Source organism: Protopterus annectens, chromosome 2.part2 (assembly GCF_019279795.1).
Source record: "Protopterus annectens isolate FY-2018-M chromosome 2.part2, PAN1.0, whole genome shotgun sequence".
Classification (NCBI taxonomy): Eukaryota; Metazoa; Chordata; order Ceratodontiformes; family Protopteridae; genus Protopterus; species Protopterus annectens.
Window position 1 is genome coordinate 713638841 of NC_056730.1, and position 25040 is coordinate 713663880.

Here is a 25040-nt window from a genome sequence, read left to right on the forward strand (position 1 = left end):
ATTGTTGGTGCTTACTCTTTCTTTCCTCTCTCTTCTTTCTATTTCCTATCATTTTTAACAGGTTAAAAAAAAAAATATATATATATATATAATATACACACACATATACACACACACACACATGTACACACACATATATATATATATATATATATATATATATATATATATATATATATATATGTATATATATGTATATATATATATATATATATATGTATATATATGTATATATATGTATATATATAAACATATACAAATAATGAATAAAGAAAGATCTAAACCAAATATTGTAGACCCTATGATAAACACAAACACAATGAATCATCGTACAACCCAAAGCTGTGGTACATACTAAGGATAGCAGCATAACACGTCCTCTGTGAAGGAATCTCTGACATTCCCCCACCCATTATGGAAATGGTAAGGTATGTGTTGTAAACAGTAGTATGAAAGGGTAACTAGGAAATGATAGTAGGTATACCATACTGACATGAGTTTAAGTATATTTTTTATAGCACCTGTTCAGCTGTGAATGAAGATATAGGATTTGTGCCAGGAAAGCTTGGCGAGATATATGCAACCATATTTACACAGAAGAGGAAGCAAATGTTATGTGTTGATGGCTTCCAGTATATTTCAGAGAAATCTGTTAATGACAAAACGTACTGGTGTTGTCATAGGAAGCTGAGAGAGAAATGTAGAGGATGATGCATCACAACACAGAGTGACAGAGGCCATATGCATATTATTGCACAACACTTAATGTGGGTATATGCGCCTTGCTGTTCTTTGTGCTCTCATGCACCATAGGCACATTTGGTAATGTTTACACTTTCTGGTGTTGGATTACAGTAGTAGGCGCAGTTTCTATCACCCAATTGTCTTTGTTGCTACAGTATGTAGCATTAGACTCTTGCAATGCCAGCCATTCTGCTGTAGTCAACACTAGCATAATACACCGGGTTTGGAATTCATTAGCGTTCATTTTCGACATTTCATCTGGCGACTTCCCGGTAATGCGACGTCTCATCTGGCAATGTTTGTTTTCAACCATGTAAATGTTCGACTTATAGTGCTTCGACCATTTCAAGGTAAACCTGTATACATACATATATATATATATATATATATATATATATATATATATATATATATATATTCATACAGTGTATATATATATATATATATATATATATATATATATATATATATATGTATATATACACACACACACACTTTGCTCCATTTTGCTTCCTTTTCTGTAGCTTACAGTGTCTATTATGCTGAAGAGCCAGGAAGTTTTAAAAAATGTACTTCCTGTGGGCACAAAATCCCCAGTTTGGATGCCAACAGGGAGTGTGTTTTTTGTTTAGGAGCAGCACACCTTCAGCTTATTCTTCCTCGGGGCTGAAACCCCCAAGCAAATCTTCCAAGGCTGCTTTAGAGCACAGAAAAAGATCCCCACCAAAATCTCCAAAGACATCTTCATCCTCGGAGCCTCAGCAGAAGATATGGAGGTCTACGGATCTGACTTTGTTGTTTCCAAGGAAGGAATTTATGGATCATAAGGCTTTGGATGCAATAGCCATCTCCTGTACAACCCACGGATCCAAAATCACCAAGAAGGAGCTTGCAGAACAGAGCTCCTCTTTCCTACCCCCTAACAGTGAGCCTAGTGCACTGGATAGGTTTGGAAAGCGTGTATTTGCATCAGCCTTTTCCTTGCAGTCTCTGAACTATTTGGCACACTTTACAAGACTACAGAAGGATTTGACTAAGGAACTCTCAAAGTCTCTCTCAGAGTCCATGTCTCCAGAGAATTATATGACATCATCCTTGCAGCTGGCCACTCTTTTATCTTTGTCAACTGTATCCATGAGGCTAATTAAACATTCCACGGAAGGTACCTCACGGGCGCTGGTTCAGGCATTGCCATAAGGAAACCTGCCTGGATGCTGCTATGTAGTGTTGCAGAACCTTTGATGTCTTTTTCATCAATGTTCCCTTTGATGGAACTTCCTTGTTTGGCCCCTCTGTGAGTAAAAATGCTTTCCAGCAGTGAACAAGAAGGAATGACCTTGTGTGGCATAGGGATTCATTTTCCTACCCCTGAACAATCCTTCTCAAGGAATCAAAGATGAGGCAAGAAAATGTGGTTCCCTATATACCAGGGATCTTTCCAGGATTCACACAGAGATAACTCCCTCAGAGGCAAAAGGGGCAGTTTGAATGAAAGATGCCAGCTTTGTGGCAGAGGAGGTCCAGAAAATCAGGGCTTCCAAGATTCTTTTCTGGATAGACCCTATAATGCTCCTGAAGGGCTGCCCAACTGCTCGCCTCTGGAGGCAGCCAGGGGACATTTATCCTTGCACCCAGATGCCTGAGCTACTACAACAAAAGATTCATGAGGGCTAAACATAATATCCATAGGTTATTTTATACCAATTTTCCAAACACCGCCCCCCCCAAGAGGAACAAGTTTCCTGATGTTCCACCCAGTCAGAGAGAAGCTGCAGCTCAAGAAATTCAGAAGTTGTTAGATGAAAAAGTCATCCAGGAGGTCCCACCAGACCAGAGAACATTTGGAACTTACTCGAGGTTCTTTTTAGTGGCAAAAAAGAGACAAAGGACTTGAGGCTGATTTTGGATCTAAGCAACCTGAACCATGTGAAGAAGTCCAATTTCTGAATGGTCATGTTTCAGTCCATCTTACCTCATTTACACAAAGACCATTGGATGTACTCAATTGAGCTTGACCTACCCTTTGGACAATATAGCAATGGTACCAGCTCACTTGGAGACTACAAAGACTCCAGGTGTTTCCATCTTTAGATGATTGGCTCCTCATTGTTCCAACCAAGCATCTCCTAGAACAGACCAGAGACTTTCTGTTCCAGATTTGCCAATCTTTAGGCATTACAGACAGCATGCCCAAATCAAAGCTACTACTGGTTCAGAGCCAGGAATTCATCAGTGATCATCTGAATACTATAAATCAGATTGCTTCTCTACCTTCCACATCGTGTGACTACAGTCAGTTCCCAGGTTCAGCAAATCATTTCTCATCCTGCTTCTCTGCTAAACTCTTCTGCAGGCTCTGGGGTCCATGGCAGCATCTGTAGTATTAGTTCCCTTAGCACATTACTATGTGTGTTCTGCAGTGGACTCTAGCTGTTCTGTGGTCTATTCTTCGACAGTCTCTTTCCTATCCAGTCAGACTCATTCAGATATGCAGAGACTATCTTCAGTGGTGGATTCATTTGGACCAGACTCTCGTAGGTCGCCCCTTTGTTCTATCTCCTACTGTAGCCAGAGTAACCACAGAAGACACCCAGCTGAGGTGCAGGGGGCATCTTTGAGAAGGACTGTCCAAGGCATGTTATCCCCCCAAGAAACCAATTAGCATATTAAAATGCCCTAAAGTTGAGAACAGTCCTTCTGGCATTTCAGGCTTCTCAAGATGTTCTCCCTCTAGGGACCATTTCAATTCAAACCAACAACAATTATGTTTTTTGGCATATCAACAAACCAGGTGAAACTCTTATCTTACCCTCTTTGTTGAGAAGCTATGAGAGTGCGGCAATGGGCGATCCCCTCCAACTGCTTTCTAGTGGCAGTGCACATCTTGGGGAAATCCAGTGTACTAATAGACAAACTCGGGAGGTAAATTCTGATGCCTCACAAGTGGTTTCTCAATCAATCAGCGGCAGAAGAAATGTTCCATTGTTGGGGCAAACCTTTCTCTGACCTTTTCGCCTCTCCCCATAATGACAAATGCAGCAGATACTTTACCCTGATTCCCTGCGGGGGAGTCACAGAGAGATGCTGTATTCCATGTTTGGCCATCCGGTCTCTTTTATGCTTATCCCCTAGTACTGATTATCCCAAAATTCTTACAGAAAGCCAGCCAGTTGAAAAGCTCAGCTGTCCTCTTTGCCCCCTTCTGGCCTTGCCAGTCTGATTCCTTTTCCTTTGGTCTCATCTTCTTTATCCTCCTTGGATACTGGACCCCAGTGCAGACCTTCTTTCACATCCCTCTTGGATAAAACATCCTAATATTCCAGCCCTCAAATTAACCGCATGATTTCTCCAATTCTGCTGATAGCTAGACAGCACAGATTTTCTCCCCCAGTTTGTAATATTTTTTTTGTCCTCACAGAAATATTCCACTAAGAGAATTTACAAGAGTAAGAGTTAAAGATTTTCAATTTGGGCCCTGAAAAATGACGGTGATCCTTTTACTGCCCGTATTTCTTCTGTATTGGAGTTTTTAGCTTCTCTTTTTAAGGAAGGTGCTAGTTTTTCCATAATCAAAGTACAGTTAGCAGCCATATCAAACTTTAACTCTGGCAATACTACTTCTTACCAGGATGCTTCCAAATTATGTAAAGCTTTTCTGAAGGATGCTTTTTTACTCAGACCTCCAGTTAAAGACCTGTCACCTCCCTGGGACTTGACATTAATATTGCAAGGCTTAAACCAACAACTGTTTGAACCTTCAGTGAAAACAGACTTAAAATTCCTGTCTTGGAAAGCAGCCTTTTTAATTGCTATTACTTCTGCTAAAAGAATTTCTGAACTTCAGGCTCTTTCATCAAAATCTCCCCTTACATTCTTTTTCATAAAGAAAGGGTTACCTTACAAACAATCCTTCCTGTCCCACCAAAAGTGGCATCTGAATTAAATAAAAAGCAAACATTCATTTACCAGTATTCTTTCAAAAAAATTCAAACAAGGGTGAATAAATGCTACATCTGTTAGATGTACACAGATAACTACGTGCCTACTTACACAGAACAAAAGAGTTTAGAAAAACGGAATAGCTGCTTGTCTCCTTTTCACCTGGTTGGTTGGATTCTCCAGTTTCTAAAGTTACATTGGCCAAATGGAAAACTAATTGCATTTCGTGGATTTATTCTCAGTAAGACCTGTCCTCACCAAAACCACCTAAGGCCCATTCAACTAGATCCATTGCTACCTCATCTGCTTTCTGGTCTAGCACTTCCATTGATGATATTTGTACAGCAGGTACCTGGTCTAATGCTTATACCTTTATTACTTATTACAAATTAGACTTAATTTCCAGAAGCACATCTGCTTTTGTTTCAGCAGTTCTGTGGAATATCCTTCCTTGAGGGCCACCCAAGATTTACGTAGCTTGAGACTCACCATAACTAGGCATCTGTGTTGTCCATTTTCATTGTTCCTCAACTCTCCTCCCTTCTTCCCTCTTCCTGTCATTTTCTGGAGTGACCTGATGGACTTTTGGGGACAGTAGTTCAGGGTTTGAGCCCTCCTCTAATTTTCTCTTCTCCTTTTCTGTTATATACTGAAACCTATATGGCAGCAAACTTGATATGAGGTATTGGGGATGAACTAGGGCATTATGGGTAGAGGGTGGAGCTTATTAGTTGGATCCATAGTCTGTAGAATGCAGCCAAGTCAGATCCGAAGATTGGATCTGTAACCCATAAGTTGAGGAAAAATGAAAATAGACAGCGCAGATGCCTAGTTACGGTGAATGCATAACTTTAGTTTATTATGAAAGACTTAAATATCTTTACTTGTACAGTGTCACATGATGATATTTAAGAGGAGACCTTATTCATGTATGTAAGGCATTTATAGACAACTATCTCTGGGAAAGTTTGAGGTTAACAAAATGTAGTAGAGAATCATCAGACAATCTATATAGAAGATTGTATAGGAATGAGAGCTGTACTAATTCAATCTCTGAGAAAGTAGCTGATGCATGGAGCAGACTACCAAATTATATTAAAGCAAGCACTAATTTAGATATTTTTTAGAACAATTCTGGCACTTAATATGGAAATGACTGTTTTGGTACATTGGCAGGCTAGAAGGGCATTATTGCTCATGCCTGAAGTATGTATGCATGCATTTGCTCATTTTAAAGTCTAGCTTTATATGTCTATTGTGCATTTGTATACAATGCATTAGAATATTTTATTCTCTGGTGACTGTGTGAAACAAAGATGAAACTGTCTGATTTGACAGAATGCCCACAAATTTCACATATTTTGGTCTATTCCTCATAAAACTTGTGATCTCTGGCAAATCATTGAGGATTTTGGTCACTACATAATGACAGATGTTAGTGTTTAGGATTTCATACCCTTCAGGCAACTTTTAAATTCTATAATAGAAATCTGTCTCTGGGTCTTTGTTCTTCACTGTGTTTTGGGTTTGTTCCTGATTCTTGTGTTACGAGGTGAAAATGTATCATTTTTTATCAAAACCAGATGAGGTGTGCGGAGTAAAGTGCCTATAACTGCTGGGTGAAGGTCTGTGGATAAAAGTAACTTGCCCTGTTGTTTCCTCAGTTGAAATAATTTGGCTTTGCAGGACTAGTGTACATTTGTATGGAATAATTATTTATTTATTTATTTTATTTATTTGCAGTTGTTTAAATATACAAACATAGATTAAACTAAGATTAATGAGTTGAAGTAAAGTGTAAGTTATGAGGGATGGGAGCAGGAGCATTCCCATGTGGAAGAGGATGGGAGGCTAGTGGAGTTCCATTTGATTGTTAGATCTGGGAGGGACATAGGGATGGCCTCTTCACAGTGATGGGTTGATGATTTTTATTGTAACAAGGACAGTTTGGTTTTGAGAGATAACTGTAGGTTTGTTAGATGTTTAGTAGTAGATGGGAGTTAAATTTGAGCCTGTCATCTATTTGAACTCTTAGTAGTTTGGGGTTTCAGTTACCAGCTCAAGAGGTGTTGTATTTTTTCATCCATTGTTCTGTGGTAGAAAGCATCTTATGATTGTGGAATCATCTGCACCTTGGTAAACCATTTGAGGGAAGATACAGTGAAGCCAGAATCTCTAGATTGGTGCATGGTTTTAGTTTCTGCAGGTATAGTAGAAGTAGGAATAGGTTTAATGAAAATGGGTTATACCTCTCCAGACTTTGAATTATGCTGCTGTACATTTGTGTTTCAGAACTTTGAAATAGATTATTGTGTCCATAACTTATTTTTACTGCAGTCCATCATCTAAGATGTGCATGTTCAACAATGTGGCTATAATTGCTGGTTGTGGGGCCTCTCTGTGAGTGATAGTGGCTGACTTTGGCTAATATGATCATGTTCAACCGTCATTGGTTTGGGTTTGGAAGACTAGTGTGCATTTTTGTAAAGCAAGCTCCTTCCTCTGTTTTTACTGACTAAGAACTGAAGGTAGTGTACAGAGAATAACCAAAATATATGATTTTCTTGGACTTCAGTAAAATAATTGATTCAGTTTCACACAAAAGACTGATGATGAAATGACAAGAGGGATGCTGGGCCTAGTCTAGTAATTTAAGACTAAAAATAACTGGGGTGGAGGAAGCAAAAGGCTTTGGTAAGGAGTATGCTTTTAAAGGCGAAGTTGGTGACAGAAATGTCCTTTTCACTTCTTTGTGCATTATCATGACAGAGTGTATCTATTTTGATGATTAGAGAGTAGTAGTAGTGAATAATGAGGAGCTAGCATGATATAGGACATGAGGCGAATATAGGAGTGCATGGAGTTGATTGCATTTCAGTACAGACATTTGTAAAGTCCTATTGTTTACGAGTAAAATTCCTAGAGCAGATTATAAGTTTTTACTTCATAGTGACAAAGGCAGAAGACAGAAATAATGAACTCCTGGAAGAGTTAATAGTCTGTAGAACAAATGTTGAATTCAGGTGGGTCTAAAGGAGGTGTAAATGGGACAGAGAGGAAAGGGGAAGCTACTACTACAACAGCTGTATCAGCTGGGTATACTTAATGGGTTTAGTTTTTCTTCTGTCTGTCACTTCATACAAAGTGGTTCTCAAGTTCAGTTCTCAGCTGGGGTGCTTTCTGTTGGGGGTCTTTGTCTCTTCCCTGTTTTCATGTAAGTTTTCTCAGGGTTTTCCAGTTTCCTCTCACATTCAAAATTTATGTGGTAGGTTGATTGGCAACTTATAAATTGTACATAGGTTTGTGTGCAAGCATGTGTGATAAAGATGAAAGGCCTGACAATCCAGTTTTGTTCCTCCCCTTTACTAGTAATGTCCGTGGATGATGATAGCTATTCAGGGGGTCTCTATAGGAAATAGCTGAGATTCATAAGTATGGATGGATGAATAGACTGATAAAGAAGTGGATGGATGAAGTCTTACTGACTTTTGTTGCTGCTGACAAGTCGAAAAGGGGTATAGAGAATGGATAATTTTCCCATGCTATGCTGATGCTTAAGAATGGGGTATTGTTATGCATAGTGCATTCTACACTATACTTCAGTTTATATTATTATAGCTACTATAGTCTTGCCATTTTGTACATGACTTCTTTATTTACTTTGTAGTACATACTGCAGAAAAACCAGGTAAGTGCAAAGACAACTAAGATGAAAAAGAAATGCAAAACACAAAGCAGCAGAAATACAGTCATCTTTTTTGAGAGTGAAAGAAATAACTGTTATATTAGTACATACTGCCCATTTGCAGGCTCATCTACTAAGTAGCTCAGCAGGTTTCTGCCATTAGAATTTTTCTGAAAATTTATTTCACTTATTGTATATGTATATGACTGAAGTTAATTATACACATATTATGGCAGGGGATAGAATACTCCTGTTTCTAGAAAGGGCTAGAGATGAATTATCCCTTTGACTTTTGATACGTGCTAAGTAGTTGTAGTGCAGTTCAGTAATCAAAAATATCATTCAACCATTTGTCATCTCCCAATCAAACAAATAAATAAGCGAACAAATGAATAAATCATCACCACTAACAGCATATATGCAAGTTAAGTTCACCTGTAATGAAATTGTTTTACTCCACAGAATGATGAGGCATTTCTTTCTGTTTTGTGCTTATCCTATATTAACAATGTGACATAAGATATGAAAGATCACAAATGCATTTTAGGTATAGCTCTGCTTGGTATTTTTGACTTTAAAAGATTCTTTCTTTTTTTACAGAATGAATATACCTACTTTTGAGGACCACATATCTTTTTAAAGTAAATAAAGCTGAGTTCAGAAATCCATTTGATTCGAAGACACAGTTCATTGCATTTTTGGACATACTGAATTTCTCGTACTTGAACAAAGATGGCAACACCAACACCTTTAGGGTTCTCAGAACTTTTAACCAGGTCGCTCTCAGTCATTGTCTATGTACTTGCCATTTCATTGTGTTTTGTATCAGTTAGAAGCAGTCATATTCGGACTGGAGATGCTTCATATCCTCAGGCAGCCAATGGGCAAACATTTCCCTGGAACAAAATGAGACTTCCTGATAGCATAATTCCAGTTCATTATGATTTACTGCTTATACCTAATTTGACAACTCTAAAATTCTTAGGATCCATGAACATTGAAGTCTATGTCCAGCAGGAAACCAACACCATTGTCATACACAGCAAACATCTGGACATTGCCAAGGCAACTATCACAAACCTGGATGGAACATCACCACCCAAAGTATTGCAGGTTCTGGAGTATCCAGTACATGAACAAATTGCCATCCTCACTGCTGAACCTCTGGTACTAGGGAGAAGTTATATTATCAGCTTTGAGTATACAGCTAATTTGTCTGACAGCTTTCATGGCTTTTACAAAAGCACCTATAGGACAAAAGATGGAGAAGTCAGGTAACACATTTATTTACTTTATTCATTTAACCACTTATGAAAACAGATCAAGGAAGACCATTTTTCATTATGACAGTGGAATATAGCAAGGAAACTGGATGCAAAAAAGTTATATTATTTAAATTAACTAATAATTGCATTTTGCAACTAAAGAGCATTGTGCCATTATGCAGATAAAATGAGAGCTGCAGGCTGTAGAAGTAATTTGGGGAAGCAAATGCACTTTGATTTGTAAGGTAGTTTCAGGTTGCTATGAGGCAGTGTTTAACTTTGGGAGAGGTTAATATAAAGAATGGAAAGAATATTCCTTTGCATTCAAAATTGCTGGGCCAGACATCTAGTAGGTTGAGGCATTTCAAGAGCATAACTAGGGATTAGCAATGATTTTAAGAATAAACTTTTTGTAATGCAAGTAGAAACGTTCTAAATTAGTGACTGTGGTATCAGCTACACAAAAATCATGCTTATGATGTCAGGCAAGGACAGAGCAACACTTACTTGTCTCTCCGGCATTAACATCTATGATGTCACAAGGGCTCATCAGTCTGTGTCATCAAGCAAATATGAGTATAACTTGGAGGTTGCCTGTGAGTTAATGCATGACTTGCAGGGAAGCAAATTAGATCTCACTGTGCACATGTTGGATGTAGACAAGACTCTGGCCCTGGGTAGAATCCTATCTTTGCCCAGAATGATACATAAATACAAACATAAGATAGTTGACTTCAGAAATTGGCTAAGTACTTGTGATTCTAGGGGATTCATTATATGGCAGCCTAGAACGAGATGGAGGATAAGCCAACCTACTTCACTAGAAATGGTCCACATCTTTCACTTCATGCATTCTTCTTACTGGTCAAAGTCCTTGCTGCCCCCATAGTACCTTTTTTTAGGCCAAGTCTGAGTACTGGGCTTTCCAACATGGTTGATAATGACTGTGCAAATTCAGATTCAAATTCTGACCATGTCAGGGACACTGTTCTCAATGCCAGGAGTCTTAACAGCAAAATGCTTTAACTTGAGGCTCTCCTGCATCTAGAACTTATTTGGTTTCAGTGCAAGTATTGCACTCCCTCCTTACCTGGATTCTGTGCTTACCATGCCTTCGGGGCTGATGGACACTATGGAAGCATTTCCATATTTGTCAGCGATAATATCACCTCTAGGTAAATTCCCCACAATCCTAATACTAAACTTAACTGAGCTCCAATTTACCCTTAATATGAACAACCATCAGTTTATAACCTCTTACTGGGCACTGTCCATGTCCCTGGTGGACCATGAGAGATTCTTAAGTGTACTTGGTGAACTACTCTTTGGGTGATTTCAGTTATCCTTCAATTAAGTATGTGGCTGCACCTCTTTAATTGGGAATGCCCAGTTCCTAGACAAAGTAGACAGTATGTCTTTAGATAAAAAGCAAAAAAACAGATAAGTGGCCCACTGGGGCCAGAACATTTGGGCCAGAACATTACAGACCTTGTCTTTACCAACATTGCCTGAAAGTGTACCATGTCTAACCTTGGTTACCTGGAACACGAATTTGTAATTTTCTTCTTTAAAACCGCTAACCTCACAATGGTAAACCATCCTGAATTCAATGACTTTACTAAACATACAAACTTTCTTAAAATATATAATGAGCTATCTAAATTTACTCACAATGTCACCACTCCCCATGAAACTTCAGCTGCTATGTTTTCATTAGAATGCCACTCACAAACTCACAAATAAAAAAATCTATGTATCTATAGTTATCCAGCTAGAATCAAATATAATGGGAAATGTAAACTGCCATGGTTGGCTACCACTATAATAAATTCTATAACAAATGAAAAAATATATTAAATCAGAAAGATCATCAAGAAATTAAAAATGACCATCAGAAAAATCAAAGCAGCTAAATGCGAACTGAAACTGACATCAGAAGCCAAAAACAAGTACAAATCCTTCTTTAGTTCCACTGTGCAACTCAGCAATAACAGCATGCAATGTGTGGAACTAATCCAAAATGGCATTGCCCTTCTGACGACTTAAACACAAAGTTAACATACTTACTGACAGATTTAGTTTTAATTTTGGATCGGAGACTGTCACTGAAATTTCACTGACCCCTAAGTCCTACTCACCACCTTAAGATCCCCATGGAATATGTACTGCCTGTACTGTCTCAAACTAACAGCACCTCTTTGATGGGTACACTCAATTTACCTGGATACCTAGATAACAGTGCCAGACATGCCCTCTCTGACCCCCCTACTGGTACATGATATATTCCTGAAGTGTAGAAAACAGCTGTAGAAGTGGCCCTACAACAAATCCCAGGAATTATAGGCCCATTAGCCTAAGTAGCTTAATTTGCAAAGCCATGGAAAGTGTCTTAATCTGGTCACATAAACTACAATATTACAAATCTTATACAACTGGATCCACATCTGTTTCGTTTTGTCAAGGACAGATCATGTTTTTTCAATTTGGTAAGCTTTTTTGAAAAGGTTAGAGAGGTGGTGGACAATGGCCATTCACTGCACACAGCATATCTGGATCTAGCCAAGGCCTTGGATACTGGATCCCAGGCTGACATTGTAAACAAGTTAAAGAAACTAAAGACAGATGCTCACATGTTATGATGAATTGCAAACTGGTTGAAGGATAAAACTCACACAATTAGGGTGGTAGATGCCAGCCAGAAAGTCATAAAATAATCAGTGTAGTACCACAAGGCTCAGTACTGAGACCCTTCTTTTTTGTTGTATACTTTTCTGACCTCCATAATACAAACCCTGACCTGTGGCTAACAAGATTTGCTGATGACTTCATTGTCCTTTCCCCTCTTGATGTAGTACCAGTTCAGCAAGATCTCTTCCTTACATACCAATGGTGTACAGAGAAAGAGCTCAGTCTAAATGTAAAAAAGTACAACATTGCCACATTTGGGAAATACTGCTTAGCTACAACTTACTGCATATATACTACATCACTCCACACAGACATGGTAAGAAGGGATATTGGCAGTTGGGTTAACAAGTCCTTTATCTTTGAACACGGAATTACAAAAATAGTTAGAAAATCCTTTATAGCATAACTGATTTGCAAAGGAATCTCATCTAGGTCAAAATATGATACTGTCCCTAATTAGACCAGTTACTGAGTGCAGTACCCCTTTTGACATGTACCTAACTGGACATATGCAGTTAGAAAGGCCTCAAAGATTCCTGATGAACATGATTATGTGTCTAAAACCCTTAGACACCAAAATGGACTACACGCCCTATATTTGTACTTTATCTCCTATAGATTTCTGCATGAATATCTATGCCTGGTATTCCATGCCATCAAAGACCACACCCTAATAGAGCTCTTATACATTCACAGGACAAATGACTACACAAATATGCAAAATAAAGATCTGAATCTCCACCAATACATAATTAAATATGTTGATGGGATATATTCATTACCCGGTAGTTGCCCCATGTCTGGAACATGTTGTCCTCTATGTTAATCAGAGTGACACCCTTGCTTCCTGCAAAATTAACCTTGACAACTGGATGGATACTTGCAAATTCATCTCCAGTCCTATGTGTTTTCCCTCCTTGAAGTAGGTGTTACCACTTGAGGGTGGCACTTAGCAAGTTGCTCAGGATCATCACAAGTTACTCATGATCTTCAGATTTACTTGCCTTGTAGTTTCTATGATCCTGTGATCATATGATCCTAGAACTAAACAGCAGACATAACAAGATGAACATAGATGAGTTGCTAAGTGGTTCTACTTAAGTAGATATGCTAATATCTGTAGGGGAGATGGACAGAGACAGAAAGGTGAATGAGCCTCCAAACTTTGTTTAGTAGACATTGTAGACTAGATAAATTACTAGAAGAGGCAGAGAAGATGTCTTTGAAGACAAATTTAGTTTGGGGAATAAACTTATCTTTACTCAAAGCAAACTTAGCAAGGCTGGAAGTAGATTAGTCAACCATGTTTTGAGTATATTTAATTTTAGCTTCTAGAGTGTTCATGTGAAAGGATACAAAAGGAACAACACAAGTCATAGGGTGACAGTTTAAACTGGTGGTGCCTGACACAAGGAGAAACTCTTACCTACTGGTGGGAACTTGATTCAAACATTAGGTTTAAAGTAAGTAACAGAAAAAATATTGTAGTTTATCATTACTTCACTATTTAGTCAACTTTGAGATTTTTTAAATACAGCAGGTACACACCTGTAAGATGTTAAAAGCATGCAGTCATAGCATACGTGCCATCTAAATAGGTCTAGTGGCACAGCAGGCAGTTTTATTTTCATTTGCATCAGTGAAAACTTAGGTTTAATGATAGTCTGAATTACTGGAGGCCTGAGCATGGAGGGAGGAACTGAGGATATAACTGATGAGTATCCTTCTTGTGATGGAAAAATTAGGTCTGTCCATGACACGACTGAACTCTAGTAGAAGCTATGACGAGTGCTACATAGCTAGTGAACAGAAAATGCAATTGTAAAATACCCCATAGCATGGTTTAGAATTCCAAAGAATTACAAGAAAAGGGAGAAAGAAATCTTCCTAGTTGACTGGATGTTTTCTTCATGACCAACACCAGCAGGGCAAAACAGGCCTGTTAATGGTATTGTAGTCACAAGTTGAAAGAACATTCTTTATCTGTTAGGAGAGACCCCCCTTTCTAAAAAGGGATAATCTATTTTTCCTAGCAATAAGAACAGGGAATTTTAATTTGAAGAGGGCGTGACAGTGAACTACATTAGTGATATGAATAATCCGTTAGTGGGTAAGTTGAACAGAAAATAAATTAAAGAAAACATTAATGTATGTTATATTTTGTCATTTAACATTAATGTATGTTATATTTTGTCATTTAACATTAATGTATGTTATATTTTGTCATTTTCTTTATAGTACAATCATATGTCTAATTCTTTCTGAGAAGTGTAAGAGCTTTAGCTCCATGGACTAGATTTTAAAACAGTTGGCCAGTATTGCAGAGTAGTGATACAGAAGGCTATTTGCTGCTTCAGTCTGTGGATATCATAATGAATTCAAGCACAGTAGGTGAGTGATGGAAATGTACTAGTTGCCTTTGCATTTCCTAAGGGCAGATAAGGCCCAGTGCCATTCTGAAAGCTGTACAACTCTAAAGGCACCCCAGCTGTAATAAATTATATAATAACATGGTATATCATCGCAATATCAGATGTAATTTGTAGGCAGCAGTAGTCATAAACCAAATATGATACTATACACTGTTTGAAGCCTTGGCTGCAGTATTAATCAGCAATTTGCTTTTAAGCCGATTTTACATGCATCAGACCCTAATGGAAACCCTTGAAAAAAAAACCTTCCCTACACCAGCTTTAATCAGCTATATTAGCAATAATTTTAGTGTTCAGTATGAGTCTTGGTGTCATTACTGTTGCCAGTGTAATGTACATTCACTTTGCCATCTTCCACTCATCACAGGTACTTGCTTCATGAAAGTCAGATGTAAGAACAATCAGATTGATTCTAAAATATTCTGTGCAGATAAGACCCACTGAATAAGTTTACTGTGCTACACTAAAAGGAGGTTTTGGGAGGGTGCTGCATCAATACACAGAGGAACTCAAGAACACAATTTTGCCACACTAGCATTTGTGAAAAAGTTAAGCCACGGTGGTACAGTGGTAGCATTGTTGCCTCACAGCAATAGGTTCTCCTGTTCGATTCTCGGCTGGAGTGCCTTCTGTGTGGAGTCTGCATGTCCTCCCTGCAGTCAAATGGCCTCCGAAAGACATGCATGAATGGTGGTGCCTTTGCTGAAGGTTGGGCATTGGGCTGGCAACTCTGCACCATAAAAAAATGTACTGCCAATCATTAGCGGACCAGAGTTCCGCTGTGGCGACCCCTAACCAGGAAAAGCCAAAAAGACAAGCAAAAAGAATTTGTGAAAAAGTTGCCTGTCTCCTTAGCACATAGGGATAAAGCTCTGACTGTGACCAAGGTGATCAAGTTTCAGTTTATGGCCCTGTAATGGAAGAGCATTGCAGGAAGAGGGAGAAATGAAGGGCTGTGGCCCACTCAACTCTGTCTGGGAGAGGGGTAGTTGCGCATATTCGGGAAGCACATGGTCATGGTACAGTTTCTCTGGTATAGTGCACAGAAACTATCTGCCACACATCAAGATTTCTGAGTGGGATTGCCTGCTGGCATATGTCGCTTTTGGAGTGAGGGACTGCTTAGCACCATCAAGTCATTAACTTCCCACCTGTCTTAGTGGAGGTGCATGTGTGGAGCTGTAGAACAAAAAAAATGTGAACAACCCCTGATAGTTGACCACATTATGGCCACTCTTGACCAACTCTCACTCCCTCAGTAATGAGAGAACAAATGTGCCATTAAGTCAAGAGAGGGCCAGTGACTGGCAGGCAGTGGAGGCAAAAAAATGCAAAAAGAGAAGTCATCTGTGAGAGTTTTTTACTGTTATGGAATTATTTATTTTATTTACACGCAAGTAGAGTTCTGTCATATTTTCAGCAATTATGTTGATAAGCTGTATTAACTATTTTGATGCATTTGCATAATTTTATTATGTGTTGCAGTGAAAAATCTTAACTGTTCAGTTTACTGGGTATTTTCTTTAGCTATATAAGAAAAGCTGCAATACTGTCATTGTATATCAGTGTAACGTTTAGTTATGGAACATTGTGTTACTTATATAAAACTTATTTACCTGTGTGCATTTGCCCAAAAACTGTGGTATCATAATATTAGATTTGTGCAGAATTAAATCCTTATGAAGGTACTAAGGCAGCATAGGCTGGATGATGCAAGGCAACAAGATAAAGATATGGGAGAATATTGTCAGTGACACTGACCAATTCCTGATGTTACTGAGGGTTCATGGCCACATATGGATCATCACTGTGTATGGTATGGAAGTGTGTGAGTTCACCTATTCCACCTGTCAGATACATACTTTCTTATACAGCATACCTGTCAGATTTAAAGCTGGTATGGCATAGCTGCATTTATAAACAATGTATTAGTAATTCATTTCATTAGAATGTACTGCATCAAGGTTTAGTCCTGCAGTGTCCAACGGTCAAACAGGAAAGCTGCAGATAAGTATAAGTGGTATTGTGTGAAGAGATTACTGTAGTAAGGAGGTGTTAAAGTGAAGAGGTAAGCATAGCTTTTGTGCTTGTCATTGCCAACCCACTGAGTGTATGGGTTTTGGAGTTATGTTTTTTAGGCTGTGGAACTTGGGATGCATATGTAATATTTTCATATCTTTTTACCAAAGGTGGACATGCTGTTTTTTATTGATAGCTGTCAGTGAGCATTTTGCCAACACCAGTGTTAGTGACACACTGAGCACTCCTAACATTACAGGAAGCCAAGTCTGCGGATGTTGTCAGTGTTGCTTGAGAAGCTGCTTTGCTTTTGTATAATTCTGTCAATAGTTTTACTACACACATGTGGCATAGCCGGTGACACATAGGATGTGGTTGTTGGTGGCACGTAAGGAAGCTTTACTGTGGCTTAAAATGATGCACTTCTTGGGGTATATGAAAGTGCATGTAAGCTGTGCATCCAGTTGAGCAAGGACACATTTATGATGGTGTTTCATGGTCAGAACCTCACTTGGTCTCAGATATTGCTGTACAAATGGATCTAGTATTATAAAGTTCTGGCGGCAGGAATAAGCAGTATTGATCCTGCATGCATTAGGACAGCTCAATATACAGATTTTCCCAGGCTGATAAACTTCATCCTAAATCCCCATAATGCAGAGTCAAAACTGAAGTCTCCATTTTTTCATACTGCAGAAGATTATAGTCATATTGAATGGTCCACACCTTCTTCAGGGTTGTATTACATGTTGTTATGAGGTGAAATTACATTTTTGAGCTTCATTCAGTGCTTCTAGTAGTTTTGTCTTTTTCTTTTCCAGCACTTAACTGTGTTCCTATTTTTCTTCTGAATCTTTCCTTTTATGTCATACTGTGTCATACATGGGCTTTTGGCCTTCCTGCAGTCATTATTTTATCTGGAAGTGTTGCTGTGGCCAATTTCCCCAAACAGGCACCTAAAGTGCTGCATTTAGGTGCCTCTTACAACACCCAGGTCCACAAAGATTTTAAATGAAAGGTGACAAAGAAAGTGCCTTCAAAAGTTTTTAACGTCAAAAAAGGTCACAAAGACTGGAACAACTGTCTTTTTCCTCTCCTTCTAAATCTTCCAAGCCTGCGTCTTTGAAATGTACCAAACCTTCATGTAAGTATGCTGATGATTCTCATAAGAACAGCAAGAATAGACTTAATTCATTGTTCTCTTTGAGTGAGAATTTAGATAAACTTCAGTGAGTATGGTAACAGAACCTAGAGAAGAGAAGAGAAAAAAATCAAAGTGCTTGCATTAATTGTGTCGGAGCCCCCTAGGCAAGTTATGAAGGTTCCTTGAGAAACCATTGTACCTGTGTGTACCAGTATCGCAAGAACTGGCACAGCTATATGCTGGCATTCCTGGCTCTGCCTTACCACATTTGCTACGTATATCAATATGTTCATAAGCTTGTTCTCCAAAGAGTCCTTATTTGAATCCGACACTAATGATTCCCTCATATTTATGAAGGAAAAGGGGCAAACTCTTGCTGGTGTGAACTTTTACTTCCCTCCAAATAATATTTCTTCAGTTAAAAGCAGTGGAGCCAACAGAAACCACACTTCCACAGAAATCAGTAACCCAAGCAGTAAGACTCTCTTTGGTACCAGAAATTTTCTTCTGCTTTATCCCAACAAGACCGCTGACATTTTCTAGGTGGCCTTAGACATTAAACTGGCAATTCTGACTCTCACCATACCCAGCCCTGGATTGAGGTAGCCAGAAGTAAGTGTTCCCTCCACTCATTAACTTGAGTCAGCATCACTACTGATGTACTGATATGGAAAGAAACAGCCAAAGTTATCCTGACAAATTGTCTTTTCCCCTATGCCATCTCTACCCTTGAAAAGTACACTGCATTGGCAGAATGCTGTGGTTAGGAAGGAGATGCAGATTGTCTTTAAAATATGAGCATTCCAGGAGGGGTATCTTGACCAACAAGAAGTGTGCTGTTTATTTCCGAATAAAATGTGGGATCTGATATCTATACTAGATTTAAGTGGCCTGAACACCTTTAACCCCCAAGAGTCAAACTGTTGCTAATGACTATCCAGAACAGTCTCACATAGCACAGAGCCTCTTCTCCACTTACTTACTTCTTTAGGATCACTGTAAACTTCACAAAATCTTACCTGACCTGATTGTAGCTTTCTACTTTTGGAGGCTAGTCCCTAAAATTCCAACAGAGGTCATGCATTTTCTGCAGACATTCTTTCTGTGTTTTTGCTTCTGTTCTAAAATAGTTTGATTTTGGCCAGTCTCGGCCTCAGTGCTCTGTGATGTTCAAAACGAGATACCACTTAGAAAAAAAAGAAATATTACACTTGAAGGTACTGCAATGAACCTACCAAGTTCAGTATTCCTTGGTGTCAGATGGGGGTTCAGGCACCTATCTAGCGTGACATTTCCTTGTGGTATATTTGGTTGGGGACACATGGCTGAAGTGACATTTAGGTGCAGAAAAACATGGATTTTTGTGAATTCCCTCTGGGCAAAGAGAAGTGCACACTGCCTTTCCCACGGCTTTAATAACCATGTGCATGGGGGCAGAAGAACTAATGAGTGTTGTGCTCAGTGTACAGAACATGCTTGTGTAACTACAACATGTAGAAGTGTGCTACAACATGGAGAATGTTCTGCATGTTAGTGTAGTCACATTTAGGCTCCAGAATGAATTTTAGGTAATGTTCTGTAGATACTGTGAAAGGGGTAGTGGTTCACACACACTGCTTATAAAGGTGCTGCCAATTGTGCTCTGCAGTTTTACTGCCACTGACATGCCAATTGGCCAGCCTGCTGTTGATGCCTGCCATACTGCCTGCTGTGTTATGTTGCCTTGTAGGTCACTGACATTATTTCCCCCCTGTGCACTTGGTTATTGAAGTTGTGGGCATGGCAATGCATTCTTCTGTTTGCCATTCACAAAAGCAAAATTTCTCTGCAGCTGAAAGTCATTTCAGCCATTTGTCCTCAACCAAATGTACCACAGAGAAATGTCATGCTGGCTAGGTGCCTCAACCCAACAGATGGCATAGAAAGTATCATTCAGGATTTCCTTTGTGTTCAGGAGATGTCTGAGTTGGTAAATTACCCCTGGCATGCTATCCCTGGCTGTTCATTCATTCTTGCTTCTCCAGTCACTAAACTCAAAATGTATACTTCCTCCCCGTGGTGAGGAGGATGCTCTCTGGACCATGTGCCTTAAAGACTGTTGCCTGATCAAGAATCAGAACTTCACACATTTCTGATATTTTCAAAGTAGTGCTTCCCAAATACAGAGGAACACACCTTACTAAATGCTGCTCTTAATTGTATTGCATGCTGTCACTTTATCACATGTAGAAGAGTACAAGATATCTTCACAGAGTCTTACCCAAATTTCCCTAACTGCCAGCAGTACTACCTCATCCCACTTACTGTCAGACTTGTCTTTCCAGCAGACTCTCTGTTTCTGATTTTTGTCAAAGCACTGCCCAGAAGCTCAACAGTTTGCCAGCTGCAACAGAAGCATGCGTTACCTTGTTTGCTCCATCCCTTTATGTCACCAAAGAAATCCAATCCACTATTCTTGAACCTTATAGCTCATCTCTTCCTTCACTGACAACTACTAGCTTGAATGAGGAGCATCATCGCTGACTGTCTCTGTATCTTTTTTCTTCCCTCACTGTCGTGCTGTATCTTTTTTCTTTCCTTCTAAATAGCTTGATATTTCACCTTTTCATAACTCTTCCACCCTGGCTCTAAAAATCTTTCTACTTAAATGTCCAGATTTGACTAAATCTGATCTAAATAATCTAAGGAGCCAAGTTTACCACAAACCTACTAGAAAAAATACATACCTGCATAAAACAAGCATGCACCCCAGACATATTCCAGGAATGTGTATTGCAAGGGCAAGTATTCAGGACTCACAGATTACATGACAATGATGAGCAGCACTTAGTAACAGCACTTAGTAACCTCAAATGTAATTTTCTCCAAAGAGAGCTAGATAATACTACTATTGATATGCTCTGGTAGTGTTTCAGTTTGCCAGCAACATAAAGCAATATACTGATGTTGTTAAGAAACACTGGCACCTTTTGCAAGAACCTAATCAATCTAAAATGCTATTACCACTAGCACACAGTTCCATGCAGGTCATGTAGTGCATGTCCTTACATTTACACACAAATACATAAACTCATCCAACAAAACAGTTCCATCTGTATTGCTATACTGTCTTTAATATGTCTGATGTGGTTTATTATGGTATAAACAATTTTTTTAAATTTTTTTCAGTAAACATCTTTTTTAAGTTATCACGTATGAAATAGGCAATCTTTTATATAAATGAAAAACAAACAACATTAGCCAATCATGTCATGAACACTGATCCTCACACTCCTTCCAGTTCTTTTGTCTTACAACAGATACATAAAAATTTGAGAGGAGGGATATAGAAAATACTACTGAAGGTTGAAAAAAAATGGATAATTAAAAACTTAATGTGCAATATCCAGGTCTTAATGAGGTATCTCTGGTCCTTTTTTTTTGCCAGACATAAAGCACAAATACACATATAATTTATATTAATTTATTATTACCTATACCTATGAATGAATTTTTACATTTTTTTTTTAGAAAATTTTTTTAAAATTTTTTTTTTAGTGAAGCTTGTGTATTTTAGTCTGATTTATTTTTGGTTTTTTTTGTCTCTTTTAATACTCATTCATGACACCACTTTACTTGCAAACATTATACATCACGGACACCATTGAAACAACTGCAGTTGCAAACATTATACATCACTTGTAATCTGTCCATTGTCAGTTAAGCATTATATGGCTCATTCAAATCCTGCCTCTTAAACTTCGTTCCTTCTCTGCATATATTGTTCCCACACAATTCCCATTTTTTTCCTATGTAGTTTGCTCCTTCCCTTTTCTAAAGATCCCAATTCCAGTTGTTTTATCTCTGCAGCTATGCTCATTATATCCAGTAAAGTTGGTCTAGACCTTGATTTCTGTTTTGTAGTAACTGGCTTTTTGGCAGCCATCTTAATTAGACTCAGCAAGGCTTTAATGTGTCTAGGCAATTCCAGTCCTGTATCGTAGCTCAAAAAAATCATCTCCCCAGTCAATCCAATTTGCTCACCCAGCATCTCTGTCAGAGTGGTCCGCAGGTAATCCTAAACTCTGCCAGTTCATTACACTCCCAAAAAAGTTTCCCAGCCACCTCTTTTAACAGTAGCTTCTGTTCTAGATTCTATTGTAAACTCTACCAGTGATGGTCTTTCATTTAGAACCCCCCCATATCTTTCTCTTTGCCTATACTCTGATATCAGTCCTTGATAGGGAAGGCAGTCTGTAACCCGTAGTCCAAATAAATTCTTGGCCTCTTCCCATTCTATTACCTTTCCCTTTCTAGTTATTTGTTCCCAATACCTTGGTTCCTTTGCCAGTTTTCTGCAGTAAATTCCAGCCCCCATGGCAGTCATCCCTATCGACAGAATCTCTTTTCTCCATTCTCATGCTGGTTTAGTTCTTGGAATACTTCCTGCTGTTTTATGAATATAATATTCTGTATGATTTTTGTTGTTCTCCTTAAGAGTCTGTATCCAGAATCCCAATTTCTCCTTATTTTTTGGACTTCCCTCTGTATGATCATCATTTCTTTCCACTTTGAATTATAGTTTCCTGCTTGTGCTATGTACAAGAACCTTAACTGTGTTGCTCTAAAATACTCCCTCAAATTGGGTAATTGTAGTCTGCCTTGTTCATAGGTTCATAGATGTGTACTAGGCTAATGGCCCTGGGGCCTTTACAAGCCTAGCCATAGGATTACCCTAGCATCGTGTCACCTGTCCTTAGTTCCAAGTGCCTCTGTCGAGTAGAGCCACTAGAGTGATCCCCGGGGTGAATTTTCTATTTCCCATCCACTCATCAAGATTTCTCTTGAAGATGGTCAGTGAGGTGCTCTGTTTGACATGTATGGGAAGTCTATTCTGTAGCACGGGCAGTCTCTAAGTTATGAACCTGTCCCTCCAGCATATTCTGTTGATTGTGGTAATGAGGTTGAGGTCTCTGGAGCATGTGGTGCGCAGGGATTGGGATTTTTTTAGATGTAGCATTTCTAACAGAGCTGGGTCAGACATGGCTTTATAAGTCAAGCAGAGATCGCCTCTAAGTAGGCGATATGAGACTGACAATAGTTGGAGTTTTTTTAGTCTGTATATATAGGACAAGTGTTTAAGGCCTATGATTGTCTTTGGAAGGTACTTTTGCAGCCTCTCCAGTTGTTGCAGGTGTCTAGTGAGGTAAATGCCAAATGGGACATTGTACTCGATGATTGGCCTAATGAGGGAAGAGTAGAGGAGACAGTGACCTCTTTCTTCCTGCATGCAAAACCCTTAGTAATGAGATGTGCCACATAGAAGGACTTTCTGACCACAGTGGCAATGTGGTGATCAAAAGAGAGGTTGCTGTCAACTTGTGTTCCCAGATCTCTTATAACATCTTCTATGTTCAGTGGACTATCATCAATGTGGTAAGTCATGGGAACTGGGTTTTTCCCAAAGGAGATGACACATTTTTTGGCATTGAGCTTAAGGCCATGGTTCTGACACCAGTCGTTGGTCACAGTGAGGCCATTCTGTAGGATGTCAACATCACTTGGGGAGTTAATAATAGCACCCAACTTGCAATCGTCTGCGAACTTTGTCAGCCAGAGTCCCTGCGTGTTGGCCTGGACTTCAGAGAAGTAGGTACCAAACAGGAGAGGACCTGGGACCAAACCCTGTGGGACTCCACTCGTGACTAATCATCAGTCTGACTTGGAGTCAGCTACTTTCACACTGTGGATTCTGTCTTTGAGCCAGTTTGCAACCCACCTAGTGATATAGGGGTTGATGCCAAGCTTAGTGAGTTTTTCTATGATTCCTGAGTGGGGAATGGCATCAAAAGCCTTGGCCAGATCAAGGTAGGCTGTATGAACCACCTTGCCTTCATCCACAGCTCTGGTGACTGACTCAAAGAAGTCGACCAAGTTAAGCAGGCACAATCTACCCTTCACAAAACCAAACTAAGTGGGATCCAGAGTTTGGAAATTCCCTGTATCCTTGTTTATTAGGTCCATGATGATGCGTTCCATAGCTTTGCATATCAGACTTGTCAGGTAAATGGGGTGATAGTTCCCAGGGTCTGTAGTCGCTTCTCCTTTGTGGAGAGGGATAACTGTTGCAGTGCGCCATTCGGCAGGGACAAAGCCTGAGGTGAGGCTGTGATTGAACAGAGCACACAAGTTCATAGGTTCATAGTTTAGTACTAAGCTAACTGCCCTTGCGAGCCATTTTAAGCCTAGCCAATTATCCCTTGTGAGACTCAAACCCTGCACCTTGTGTTTGTAAGGCAAACACCTTAGTCATTTAGCCACCCTCCCAACCCCTGAGGTGCCAGTTCACTCTGTAGTTCATGTAGAAAACAACCAGGGATATTGTCAGGTCCCATAGAATCTGTATTCTTGGCCTTGGACAGTGCTGTTTTAACCTGTGCACCAGTAATACTGGGTGCCTGACAATCTACTGGTATTGTGATTGGTCCTTTGGGGTGGTGGAGAGGGGGGTAAAGTTGGCACTGAATCTGTCGGCAAGTATACTAGCAGTATCTGTTGGCTCATTATAGGAGGTTCCATTGTGCAGTAGCTCAGAGCAAATCGGGGTATTGCCGTGGAGATTCTTTACATAACTATAGAAGGCCTTGTGGTTGTCTTTACTATCTGCTGCAATTCTGTTTTCATACCTAGCTTTAGAGGATTTGATGAGGGATCTCAACTTTTTGTTGAGGCAGATAAGGGAGTTTTTCCATTCTTGGGACTTCACCTTATTCCGCATCAGTTTCCTCCTGTTGTAGAGTTTGTTTATGGCAGGAGACCACCAGATTAGCTTCCTTTTTTGGAGGAGAGTGTCTTTGTTCTGCTGGGAATGGCGAGATCTATGCATTTGTGTACGTGTTCGTACAGTGCATTGGTGCATGATTTTGCAGTCACGCAACTATTCTCCATTTGCATGGGTGCCGTGAAGTTAGCCACCTCCGTTTTTAGGATCCCAAAGTTAACTTTGGAGAAGTTTTTTATGGTGGTTACTTTTGCTGGGGGTGGGGGTGGGAGGGATGTAGATTTCCAAGGTGATTAGTTTGTGGTCATATCTAACCAGGGATGTGCTGACTACTGGTGTAGAGTAACAGTCGCCCATGTTAGTA

At 39.3% G+C, this 25040-nt stretch overlaps 1 protein-coding gene across 1 annotated transcript in view; it reads left to right on the forward strand.

Annotated features, from left to right (window-relative positions):
- The window catches only part of ERAP1 (endoplasmic reticulum aminopeptidase 1), a 1476217-nt gene that overhangs the window by 116641 nt on the left and 1334536 nt on the right, over positions 1–25040 (forward strand). The window contains exon 2 of the mRNA XM_044064113.1: positions 8969–9642. Coding sequence (XP_043920048.1) covers positions 9101–9642 — 542 coding nt within the window. The 5' untranslated portion in view covers positions 8969–9100. The remainder of the gene's footprint in view (positions 1–8968; positions 9643–25040) is intronic.